General features: G+C 44.3%; 1 protein-coding gene across 1 annotated transcript in view; it reads right to left on the reverse strand.

Annotated features, from left to right (window-relative positions):
• Positions 1-431: 431 nt before the first annotated feature.
• The window catches only part of MAOB (monoamine oxidase B), a 104,343-nt gene continuing 91,286 nt past the window's right edge, over positions 432-13,488 (reverse strand). Inside the window, exons 11-15 of the mRNA XM_059157987.1 lie at positions 12,987-13,044; positions 9,619-9,716; positions 3,511-3,622; positions 2,869-2,931; positions 432-1,400 (exon numbers count right to left, since the gene is read on the reverse strand). Coding sequence (XP_059013970.1) covers positions 1,248-1,400; positions 2,869-2,931; positions 3,511-3,622; positions 9,619-9,716; positions 12,987-13,044 — 484 coding nt within the window. The 3' untranslated portion in view covers positions 432-1,247. The remainder of the gene's footprint in view (positions 1,401-2,868; positions 2,932-3,510; positions 3,623-9,618; positions 9,717-12,986; positions 13,045-13,488) is intronic.

The following is a 13,488-nucleotide window of genomic DNA, read 5'->3' on the forward strand; positions in this document are numbered from 1 at the left end:
CCTTGGGAGTTGAGAGGTATGAATACTTTGAAATGATAGCATTTAAAAAGTAGTTTAAATAGGATTTAATGGACTGTGAAACTGTAGTTTTAAATTAATGAGTGTATCTAGTAAAAAGCTTTGCACTGATAAAGAATATGAAAGGGTAACTGAAATATTATAATTATCTTAATAGTTAACGGATCTTATTAATATGTCAATTACTTTGACAGGTCTTTTGAGGGGGGTGAAAGGAAGGAGTGCTGTCTTTTAGCATTCTTATCTTATCATTATAAATCATTTACCAAGTGCTCACACACACATCATCATCTGGGCTTCAAGGAAATTTTGGCCAAAGGGTTTAAAGCCACAATTATATGCCTAATACTGGGTCTTGATCTGATCTGTCAAAACCCTGAAAGTCATTACCCAAAAAGAAAAGACAACAGACATCTGGTCAATCAAGTTTATTTCAATTGAACAAATACATACTGACCTTTGTATCTAGACATAATAGGAGAATACAAAAGGAAGAAAAAGCAATATTCCTATCCTCAAAGAAATTGAAATCAGCTGAAGACACACTGCACAAGACAGTAATACTTTAAAGATGTATACTGAGTAGCACTGAGGAGCGCCTAACAACTTAGTATGGCATAAACCCACACAAAGGGACACCATCCATGACCATGGCAGGGAGTAGAAGAGGGTGATTGGGGCATACACCTGGGGGGATAGGAGAAGCAATGGACTTGTGTTCTAGTACCCCAGATACAAGTGGCTTATTGTGAAACTTGGGCAATTTAAGTTCCACCTCTCCTGGTCTTGGCTTGATCAACACTACAAAAGAAAGTGAAGACTAGATATTCTCTAAGGCCAGGCTATAACAATACAGGATTCAAAGGACAAGTGCAGAGAATTCGGACAAAAAGGATGTTACACCTAAGAGAAAGGACCAGCACAAAGCCACAGAGATGGGGAAAAAAAGTAGGTTTTTTTGTGCGTGGGCAAGGTGCATCGTGGCACAGTGAGGATTTTAAGAAGGCTATTTAACTACTAGAAAGATTCTGAGCGCAGTAAACTTGGAAATGGGCAAGAAAGAGCATAAAGCCAGGTAAGGGAGTATATGCAGGGGTCAACTGGAAATGGACATACCGCGTTTCTTATGGTCGGAAGTCTGACTTATCTTCATGCTCCCCACGTCATTCTACAGTCTTTATGTCTTTTTGGAACCTCATTACAACCCCTGCCCCAAACCCACACACTGGTTAGACCCGCAGCAGTAGACCCCTTTTGTGGGCCAGGAAGCCAAGGGCGGTTGCTGAAAAGATGGCGGTCAACCCAATGAGCTTCAGCAGGCCTGGCACGGAGGGCAAATTTCTCTCCAAGAAGGTCGTGGTGATGGGCTGCGCAGGGACATCCTGGGTTCAGAGAACATTCAGTGTCAGCACAGGGCGTACGCACTTTGCTTCAGAAATTCTTTGTTTCCTCCAGTTCTTTGAACACGACCCACTCCTGCCCACCTCTACGCCAGGAAATACAATGTTCCTGCTGCTCATGGCACTCGTCCCCATTCCCCACTAGGCCCTTTACTTGGCTAATTCGGACTCATCCTTCAAGTCTTACTTTACAGGCTCCTGGCGGAGTCTTTCCTGGGACCCCAGGCTAAAACGGCCTCCACTTTTTACACCCTTGAGAAGTCTTCTCCATGACATTTATACTTTCTGGTTATCATCTATTTTCCCCACATGTTGTTGCTCCATGAAAGCACTGCTCTACCCTTAGCATGGTAGCTGATGCCGAGTCGGTACATGATAAATATTTGTTGAGTTGAATGGATCTGTGGTCCACTCAGCCCCCAGTCCCATCTTTGATAAAAGCACGGAGGCAATGACTCGGACAGGCATGGCTGTTCTTTTGGACTTCACACTGATCAAGGAGTAACTTTGACATTTTTGACCCTTGTCCTCTGTAATGCATTTCACTCTATCCTCTGTGTCCTCCCTTCCAGTCAGGAAAACTTCCTGGGGTTTTATTATAAAAATGACAGTGCATATATTGAAAATACTTTTCTAATCTACATCTGCTCTTTTTCATTCCACTCCTTGGTCCCTAGACAGTGGATGCTGACCTATTTTCCTTTTATTTCCTACCCACTGTTAGAGATTTATTCAGGAGGCATTTATTGAGTTCTTAAAATGTTCAAGAACTCTGACCAAAAGAAACTATATTTTTTCCTAATAATCTGCAATGGATGTGGCAGGCTATAAGTTTATCAATTTCTATTAAATCTCTCATCTACCCTAGCTCATGGTATCTTTTAAAATTCTTCCCTTTTTTGGCGGGGTGGGGGGTATAGAGAGAGGGAGAAAGAGAATCTTAAGCAGACTCCATACCCAGCATGAGCTCCACCCACGGCTCGATCTCACAATCCTGAGATTTTTTTTTTTTTATAAAATTGTTAATGAAATTAAGTTAAATTAAAATGTAGATTGATTAAAAATAATTTTGGTGGTTTCCATGAATTTTGAGAAGACCCCTTTTACCCCTTTAATATATATATACAAAAATCTATAAACAATTTGGGGAGTTTGTGGATCCCTCAGTTTTCTTTTTAATGTACTTTTTATTTTTTAAATTTTTTTAAAATGTCTTAATTTTATCTTATTTTTTTCAGGGCTCCAAGATTCATCTTGACCTGAGCCAAAATCAAGAGTCAGAAGCTCAACTGACTGAGCCACCCAAGCACCCCTTTATGGTATCTTTTCAAACATGCATGGGTTAAATCACTTAGGGAAAGGTATATGACCATTGTAAGTGGTTCTTTTGGTAAATAATTGCTTTTAGAGAAAAGGGATTTAAAAATTCATGAAATAAAAAATAACCTACCACCGACTCTGGTTCTGACTGCCAGATTTCATCCTCAGGGATCTTCCCCATGGCATGCAGGATCTGAAAAGAGGATTTTGGTGAGTAACAGAGCTGACACCACCTTTCTGCTGCTAATCTCCTCTTTAAATAAAAGACTAACTGATTGTCTCTCAGGATATCCATCCAAAACACCAGGATAAAAGCCAACATAGTCCATTCAATCTTTGAAAGGCTCTGAAAGGTCTTTCAGCTATGACATAAGAAGCCCCAACCATGGGGCTTACCATAGATTTGAGTAGTTATGAACATTCCTTGATAGGAATGAGACATAGGGATTGTCAGGAAATATATAAATGAATTCTGAGTCATCATAAAAAACATTTTGAGTTCTATAACACTAGTCCTGGGTGATTTCTCAAGTATAACCATTGGGATCTTTTGTCCCATGGGGTCTTTTCACTTTGGGCGACGTGATCGATATTTTCATTACTTTTGGGTTAAGGTGTTCGTTGCACTTGAGGATACTGTTAAAATGGTGTTTTGTGGGTCTTCAGATGGCGGTCACTGGGGAATTGGCCTCCAAGATCTCAGACATCTTTGACCTGCTTATAAGACCCATGCATTACCCCCTTTCCCACAGTCCATGACCCAAGGCCCTACCTCCCGGGCTGCTCTCTCCCCAGCCTCCACGGCCCCCTCCATGTAACCACTCCAGTGCGTGGCTGTCTCAGTGCCAGCAAAATAAATCTTGCCCACGGGCTGTCGTAGAACCCTTGAAACAAAAGCAAAGAGGTAAAAGTGGTCAGTCTCAGAAAGACAGAGAAGAACCCTCCCACAAAGACCAAATCCGGATGCTTTCCTCTGATACTAAGCATTGGAAGTTCATGGGTAATTCTGGGATGATGTTCACAGGTGCCTCCGGCTACTGCATGATCCTTGTCATAGACAAGGAATAAAAGCTGAAGGCTGCTCCTGCACCAAGAGCCTACAGGTATAGGGGATGATGTCAATGGAGTATGTATTTGCTTCACCTACATGAAATGAGGGACTATTAGGGCCCAATGCTTTTATGGCTCACCAGGTCCAAGCAAGGTGACACCTGCCTCAGTTCCCTACTGGTTGGGGAGTCCACCAATGGACTTGGCAAATCAATTCCTCTCATTAAGCTCTGGATTCCCCATCACTTAGAGGACACAGAACAATGATCTCTATCAGTGATAGGTAACAAATCTGTGAGCCTGACTATGGCCATAAACGTCAGAACAATGATCTCCATCAGTGACAGGTAACAAATCTGTGAGCCTGACTATGGCCATAAACTACCACTCACTAGGGTCGTCTGGGTGGCTCAGTCGGTTAAGCATCTGACTCTTGGTTTTGGCTCAGGTCATGATCTCAGGGTCATGAGATTGAGCCCTGTGCTGGGCTCTGCACTCAGCAGGGAATCTTCTTGTTTCCCTCTCCCTCTGTCCCCTCCCCCTGTTCACTCTCTCTCTCTCAATATATCTTGAAAACAAAAACAAACAAACAAACCAACCCTGTGACTCACTGAGAGCTTACCGCTTCCTGTGTAAATAACAGTTAAGATTTATTGGGTGCCAAGCCCTCTTCAAAGTGCATTAATCCTCACCACAGCATTAAGATTAAGTGTTAAGATTATCCCCATTTTGCAGATGAGAATACTAAGTTACACGGACTGTGACACTGTGATACACTACCAAGACCACCCCCCGCGCCTCAGGAACGAAGGATTTATTCCCAGCTGCTCGGAGTGCTGCCAGAAGATGTCTTCGGATGTCAATCCTCTCCAGGGATTGGCTCTGCTGAAGAGAACTGCATCGCCTCAAGGTCATGCTTCTTCCAGAACCAGGAGCATTCAATGACTAAGCACCATGGGGCGATAAGGACTTCTCTACCCCTTCGCTCCAACTTGAAACAACTCTTAAGGGCCATCCTAGCTCCAGAGCTTCCTATGGGCTCAGCTCAGGCCTTCACCACTGTACAACTTCTCCCTCTGCCCACTCTTGCTTCCCTCCTCTCACTTCTGCAAGTACTGACCTCAAGGGCTGTCTCGAGAATATATCCTGGATGTGAATCTGTGTTTCAGAGTCTGCCTCGTGGGGAATCTAATCAGCAACAAAGACAGTCATTCACTCTAGGTCATGGCTAGTAAGGCTCCAGGTTATGGCTAGTTGGTGCCAGAGCTGATATCTGAACCCAGGCCGTTTGACTCCAGCCCCTACAGTCTTTTTTTTTTTTTAAGTTTTACTTATTTATCTGGGAGAGAGAGTAGAGGGGCAGAGGGATAGAATCCTCAAGCAGACTTCCAGCTGAGTGCAGAACCCTACATGGGGCTCGACCCCACAACCCATGAAATCAGGACCTGAGCCAAAACCAAGAGTTGGATGCTTAACTGACTGTGCCACCCAGGGACCCTGAGCACCCACAGTCTTAGTCACCTAGTTACATTTTCTCCCTCTATTGAATTATTTAATCTTTTTAAAGAGTTCTGTGACATACCTACTATTATCATTATCCCATTTTACACATGAGAAATAGGCTTGAAGAAATATGCACTAATTTGCCAAGAGTCAAAGTGCTAGAAAATAGCAGACTTAGTATTGGAACTAGGTCTACCAGATGTCAAGGTCTCTGGTGTCAGTTTTTTTTCCCCCTCTGTGCTTTGCCTTGTGTATCATCAACACCAGTTAGCAAAGAGAGGTCATATGCTATACAAAGGGACAGAAGTGTACCGAACTTGGCTTCTAAGAGGGGTGCTTTGTTGTTACCCTAACAAAAATACCATAAGGGACATAGACACTGTTGCCCCATCATTATTCATCCTATCTCAGGTTTCCTTTATATCAAGGAAGGGATGTGGCTGTCCAGAGTGGACACCCAAGCTCTATCCTGGTCAACACTGTATACCATCAAGCCTTTTATCAGAAAACCAAATGGGTTTTCTTGAATTGGTGGGTTTTCCTTCACTGTTCCTCGCTGAAGCGAGGAATAAAAAAAGGGGAGAAAGAAGAATAGAAGATACTATAGAATATTAAATGCTGCCAGTAATACATAGAATAATCTGGAACGACCCAAAGCCAGAAGGGCCTGGAGAACCTAAAGGTACTCAGGAAGGATTCCCTGCAAGAGAAGGTGAATTCCTTTTTTCCAAGTTCATTAAACAATGTTGCTTTTTACACAGGAGGAATGTCAAGGTCTCTGTTTTTATCCTCTATACTTTGCCTCAGGTATCATCATCAACATTATACATGTTCACTTTTTTCTTGTTTTTTAGTAAGATTTTACAGAGAGAGAGGGAGAGAGATAATCTCAAGCAGACTCTGCACCTAGCATGGAGTCTTATGTGGGGCTTGATCTCACGACCCTGAGACCATGACCTGAGCCAACATGAAGATTTGGCGCTTAACTCCTTGAGCCACTGAGGTCCCCGCGCATGTTCACTCTTTTCAAATCGAGGGAACAAACAACAAATTGGAAACTTCTGGAAGGCATGGCCAAATCCTAGAATTAAATATTAGATGAGAGAATAAAGTCTTAGAGAACTAGTCATGCAAACCATTGGAATGTAAAAACTAAGAATTAATTTCAAACAAAGAGATATTTTTCCTGTATTTGTTCGGTGCGAATCTTCCCTTGAGCCGGTGGGGCGGGGGGTGGGGGGGAAATCCAGCAGCTAGAGAAGCAAAAATCCCTGTCTCTGCCTCTTAAAAAAAAAAAAAATCCTGTCTCTTCTTTTGCAGGTGAGTGAGCAGGCCGTATATATGCACAAAAAGGGATTATTTCCACGTATATTTCTCATGGCTTGGTGGAGTAAAACATTTTCCTTACATGTTTTTATTGCTTCATCACTACAATTCCTTTTTCTGTCTACCCTTTAGAAATGCAAACGGAGTGTTTTCTGTATACTTCCAGGGCCATGAAGAGCTCACTCACAGCACTACCTCAAATGTCATGAACCTGATGGGTCACGGGAAGCCCTTTGGCAGGTAGTCCTTGCTTGGTCTGGGAGCTAGGTTACCAAGATATGCTGAGCCTTAGTCTCTACCCTCCAAACTGAAGCTGGTGATATGAAGCCTGATACGTGTCCTTGGGAAGAAATCAAGATGAGAACAGGGCATTGACCCGTCACCACGAATGCCTGACATGATGGGGTTTATACTGCTTCTGTCGTGTGGCCAGGGTCAAGCCAGTGCAGGTGAATCTTGGCTCCCCGCCACCCGGTGGCCTGACAGACATTGTCTTCCAACATCTTAGGGGACTGAGTATGAAGTTTGCCATTCCGCTGTCAGAAATCTAATCACATTACAAAACCCAAACCAAAAGTCCTGCTCGGGTTGGCCTTTCTTTGTTGAAAGAGGAAGTTTGTCTTCCAGAATCTGTTGTATGAGGCAAAGGATCCTATTTACTTTTCTGATTCTCCATTCAATCCCCAGGATGACTCAGAGCCCAGGCACACAGAACTTCCTCCCAGACCTCCCACAAACTTGAAGGAGTCCAAGTGTTTGCTCCTAAGTGTCCATCTGCCCAGGGTGCATCATTCAATACCCTTCTCTGCCTTCCGCGCTCCTCAGGCAGTGTGTGTATTATGAAGCTTTCTTCTATTTCTCTTGGTAAGGCTAGCCCATCTCTCCCTGGGTACCCAAGACATCTGTATACCCATATATTAGAGTACTTACCACAGCACATTAAAGTCAAAGTTTGCTCTCCTCTCTTCTCCCCAGCCCCTCTCCAGCCCCAAACACGGTCAGCTCCTTCACAGTGCGGAGGAATTTTCTTGGTATGGACATCTCCAGCACAGGAGCTGGCAAGCGGTTGGCACTTAGCCAATATGCCCTGAATGAAGCAATTACTATGGACACATTCTATACTTAGCATATTCAAAAATGAACTAAATGACCCAGTAGCTAATCAGGTGGTGCTCTTTGGCCCCAGAATGTTCTCGCATGTGACACTTTGCCATCTTCAGGGAAATAAGGAAAGTGTTCACCAAAGTCATTGTGTATCTTCACACAAGCAGGTTTTAATCCTTCTTTGATTTAGGTGGACAGATCGATCATCTGTTCACATTCACTCTTACCCTCTTTTTACTGCATACTGCCAACAGGCTTTTCCTCACACTACCCTACATTTCTTATCTTTTTGAGATTGAGCTCTTACCTTTAAATTATTGTTTTGCTTAGTATTACTATAATGGTCATAAAAGTTACTGGTAGATTATCAATCCATACCATGTCATTGTCATCAAACACAATTATCTAAACACCAGTGAGTCCTACTTGGACGCACGCACTGTTAATGCTAAAAACCACTGAATTGTGTGCTTTGGGTAAATTGTATGGTATGTGAATTATATCTCAGAAGATGTGTTAACAAAAAGTAACTCTTGGGGCACCCAGCTGGCACAATGGTTAAATGTCTGACTCCTGCTTTTGGCTCAGGTCATGATCTCTGGGTGGTGAGATTGAGCTCCGTGTCAGGCTCTGAGCTTAGCTGGAGGCCGCTTGAGATTCCCCCTCTCCCTCTGCCCCTTTTGCCAAATCACGCTCTATAAATAAATAAATAAATAAGTAAAATCAGTCTTTTAAAAAAAATCTCTTATGTTGTCATTAACATACTGATTATTATTCCTTGTATGCTATCTTGTACTTTCCCATACACCTGCCAAGGGAAGCAAGGTCCAGAGAGAAGTGACCTGTCCAGGATGACAAAGTTAGTTATGGGCAGAGTCAGGACTGTACCCTGCACTTCCAGTCTAGAATTCATATCGAAGAACCAGTATAGGTCAAAAGTAGAGCCTTACTATCCTGATATGTTCAGAGATATGTCTTTGGGCAGGTCAGTGTCCTTCGTGATAAACTTCTAAGAAATTCCGACTTGATGATTGCTTTTATGAATGCTGTACCCATGCAGGTACTTCTACAGTTCCATTTTCTTAAAGACTTATTTATTTATTGGAGAGACAGAGTGAGAGAAAGAGAGAGAGAGCATGCGCACACTCACATGAGTTGGGGGAGGGGTAGAGGGAGAGAGAGAATCTCAAGCTGACTCTACACTGAGCTTGGAGCTGAATGGGGAGCTCGATCCCACCACCCATGAGATCATGACCTGAGCCGAAAACAAGAGTCCAGCGCTTCACAGACTGAACCACCCAAGCTCCCCGACAGTTCCATTTGAAGGAAATTTTACTGAGCTCTAACCTCAGTATAAAGACAATTCTTCTGACAATGTAAGCGAACCTGCTGAATATCTAAACTCCCATTCTTATGTGGCCACCTTCATTGTATTGATTGGGACGGCTCTTTCCGAAGACTCCAGAAATGCAAGGCACCTCCATGGGGCAGAGTTGTAATGACTTTACCCAGGAGATTCACAAGATGCAAAGGAACCTGGGAATCCCTTCCTTCCTTCCTCCCTCTCTCCCTCCCTTCTTTTTTAGCATCTACAAGATCAAAAGGGTGAAGGGGGGGCGCCTGGGTGGCTCAGTGGGTTAAGCCGCTGCCTTCGGCTCAGGTCATGATCTCGGGGTCCTGGGATCGAGTCCCGCATCGGGCTCTCTGCTCAGCAAGGAGCCTGCTTCCTCCTCTCTGTCTCTCTGCCTGCCTCTCGGCCTACTTGTGATCTCTCTGTCAAATAAATAAATACAATCTTAAAAAAAAAAAAAGGGGGAGAAGGGGTCCATAAACCCATTTAGAGTTTGGATTCAGGCTCAGGGAATTTCAGTAAGAGCTTAGCACACTTTTACTCTACCTTCCATATTGAGTCATGATCCCAGGGGGGAAATAGGTGGTGTAGCAGCCCCCGGAGTACTGTTCCTCACACCAGTTCTTCTCTTCATAGTGCACGGGCTGCAAGAGAGAAAGACAAAGGTTCAGAAGAGACTCAGACAAAATTATCTACTCTAGAATAAATCGAACACAGCCTGGTGGGCATCATACTGAAGAACCAATATTCGTCTGAAAGAGAGCCTTATTACTAGCCTGATGTTCTCAAGAGATATGTCTTCGGGCAGGTAAATGCCCTTGGTAATAAACATGGAAGACATTCTGACCAGAGAAAGTTCATTCATGTCTCAGGAAACGTTCATGAACTGCTATGGTCTCATTCCACGTTTCAGTTGGTCTTACCTTTCAAAAAGTTGTTAGTGCCTAATGGTTTCAAGACAAGTTTAAATAAGGATTTATGCTGGGCGCCTGGGTGGCTCAGTGGGTTAAGCCGCTGCCTTCGGCTCAGGTCATGGTCTCAGGGTCCTGGGATCGAGTCCCGCATCAGGCTCTCTGCTCAGCAGGGGGCCTGCTTCCCTCTCTCTCTCTCTGCCGGCCTCTCTGCCTACTTGTGATCTCTGTCTGTCAAATAAATAAATAAAATCTTAAAAAAAGAAAAAGGATTTATGCTTACTGGAGTGGTTGGAGCAGAGAGAACAGCAGAAAAACACGTCTGTCAAAGAAAAAGGAGGACCAGACTCATGACTTTGGTGGAAGTGAGCTTTTGCGAGGGGAAGCTAGGTGGACAAAAATGAGTGTTTTTCACAAGCTGGAGACACGTCTATGGATCTGGGCTCTTGCAAACAACTATTGGCCTAAAGAACATGTTTTGCCACAAACAGACAAAACAGTAGCGAAGATTCTGCAAAGCTCGAGCTCTTTATTAAAATAACTAAAATAAGCTTTATCAATAAGCGTTATTTTGACATGAAAATCACCATAGCAAGTTTTAAGAGAAAAATGTCAGCTTGAAAGTAAATTTTGAAAAAATGTTTTGCCTAAGAAATATGCAGTCACCTAGGGCACGTTGGATAGTCGTGTGTAATGTATCCTGTTTACAGAACACAAGGCCGCCGGTGAGGGCTGTCCCTGGGTCCAGGTCACTAGTGGTCTTGCCACATCCCGTGCCCTCTCTACATCTGAGGGCAACCACCACCTCAGGAGCACTCTTCTCTGCTGTTTCCAGCCACTCAGGAGAGAGGGTGGACTTTCTCTTTCCCCTTTCCCTGCTCCCGGGGCTTGCTTCCTTCCACACAATAAACACCAACGCAAGACAAAAGCAAGTGCTCCTCTTTGTGCCAAGAGCAAACAAGGACAGGACCAGCTCACTTTTATCAGCCACAATGAATCATCCACATTCTTCTTTGAAAAAAGAGACTTTCCCACATTAAACTTGGGAACAACTGCTTTCCCTTCCAACCGGGGTTCCCCAAACAACCATCTCACAGGTCATTAGAGGGATTCTCAGTGACACACCACCTCAGCCTGAGCACATCTCAGAACGTTAACCTCAAGAAAGCTTGAGGATCTACCCAGGGGAAGTATCTGGAACAGCATTTTAAAACGGAAAAAACAGTCGTTTTCAACAGACATGAAATGACTTTTTTCTAGTGTGTGTATATTGATGGTTTTGCTATTACATTCGCACTACCCTTGAGCCTAGAGGCTATGGTTATATTTAAACTTTTTAGGGCTGCCTGGGTGGCTCAGTCAGTCAAGTGTCTGCCTTCGGCTCAGGTCATGATCTTGGGGTCCAGAGATCGAGCCTCACATTGGACTCCAGAGATCGAGCCTCACATTGGACTCCTTGCTCAGTGAGGAGTCTGCTTCTCCCCTCCCTCGTGCTCTCTCTCTCAAATAAATAAAATAAACTTAAGTGGCCTATGGAAGCACACACACAAAAAAGAAACAGAACACATTCTTCGTTATTATTATGTTTCTCTTCAAATCAATCAATCAATCAGTCTCGTTCAAAGGAACTCCCCAAATCCTCAAGAGCACGAGTTTCACCTACATCATGTGTGTGGGAGTGGGGGGTACGGATGTAAAAAATTGTGCTTTAAAAGAATGAACAAAATGACAGATTGGAAAGCTACACCAGCCTGAGTGGAGGGAACCAGTCGCCTTGAAGTTGAGCAAGATGAGTGTGGAAGTAATAAGATTAAGCCATGTAGCTACTCAACTGAGTCGCGGTGAGCGCTGCAGAGACTTGGATTTGAGAGGCTTAGCAAGGTAAACATTCTTAGCCTTCTCGTTAGATTTTTCTCATGCTTTAACTGCTCATTTGTACATGGGTCTCCATTGTCTTCAAAAGCTTCATGGATAACCATATTTAATAATCACTTTTTAAAAAAGATTTTATTTATTTGACAGACAGACATCACAGTAGGCAGAGGGGCAGGCAGAGAGAAAGGGAAGAAGCAGGCTTCCTGCCGAGCAGAGAGCCCATGCGGGGCTCGATCCCAGGACCATGAGATCATGACCTGAGCCGAAGGCAGAGGCTTAACCCACTGAGCCACCCAGGCGCCCCCTAATAATCACTTTCAAAAGGTGATTTAATCCATGTTCAAACGTTAAAGCCCCCCACGGTCTGGTGCATGTCACGAGAACACCAATTCATTGCTTTAAATATGGATGAGGGAGGTGACTGTATCTACTGGTTAGGGGCGCAGTGTGCCCTCTGGAGGTCACCAAATGCCCCTATCACACCGGTGGCCTTGTGATCACACCCTATCCAGCCTGGGCCGGGTAGGGCTAGTCTTTGTGTAACTTGAAGATCGAAAGGTCCTCATTCTCAGACTACTTCCAAAGGGGTCTATGAAACTTGGCCAGCAGGGTTCACCCTAAGTCAACTGGCATATTTTCTCTGCACCCCTAATATTCAAGGGTAAAACAAGAGAAAAGGGGATATGCAGGAAAGGGACAGGCCACCCGATTTGTACCTCTGAGACAGAGAAGGGTGGGGGGGCACGTTAGGGAATGCTTATATGCTAGTTCATGCAAACAAATGAGAACCCCATCTTTTTGTAGGATCGGAGAGAGAGAAAGAAACTGTTTGCATTCCCACCCCAGCTGCTAGGACCCTAGGTCTCCCGAGGAGTAGCAGAAGCTCTGATCTTCTAACCTTCTGACAGAGGTGGGAGTGGTGTAGCCCAGTGTTCCACTCCAGGAAGAGCACTGAACTCCGGGACAAGTGTGGCATCGCCCACAACACAACAGTGCTGTGGGATTCTTGAACTATCAGAGAACACAGGAGCCCTCTAGAACCCTACTTGCATGAGCCAATTCCTGGTAGCCCCCTGAGGACAAAATCAGGGGTCTCTCTCTGAGGAAAGTGATGAAACATGGTCTTACTTGCAAAGCTTCTTGGGAGCCCAGAACTTCCGCATAGAGCTCACACAGTTTCTTCAACCTATGGGTGGGGGAGAGAAAAAGACAAAAGGGCAAATGAAGAAAGAAAGGAAGGAAAAGAGACACCCATCCCTTCATTCAAAGACCCCAAGAGCTATTCCTTCCGTTTGTCATTTCATTTTAATTTTTCGACAGGATACTTTGTTCTTTTTCAAACGTCTAAAGTCTACGTGGTCACCAACAATATGAAGGAAGAGAAAGTCATATATGGCTCACATCGCCAGGGGCACACAACAATTTGGTCATTCTTTCAAGATGACCTTGTGTACCTCTTAAGTGTCCGTGTGCAAAGTGACAGAGATTCTGGGAGCCGGTGGGGATCGGGACACCATCCTTGCTTCCCTTCTTCCTCCTACTGCCCCGCCGCCAGGCAATGGGCTGAGTGGAAAGAGGAAGGGGCAGGAATAGCCTTGAATTCTGCTTCCGCCCCTCAAAGACTACGAGA

The sequence above is a fragment of the Mustela lutreola genome, chromosome X (assembly GCF_030435805.1).
Source record: "Mustela lutreola isolate mMusLut2 chromosome X, mMusLut2.pri, whole genome shotgun sequence".
Classification (NCBI taxonomy): Eukaryota; Metazoa; Chordata; class Mammalia; order Carnivora; family Mustelidae; genus Mustela; species Mustela lutreola.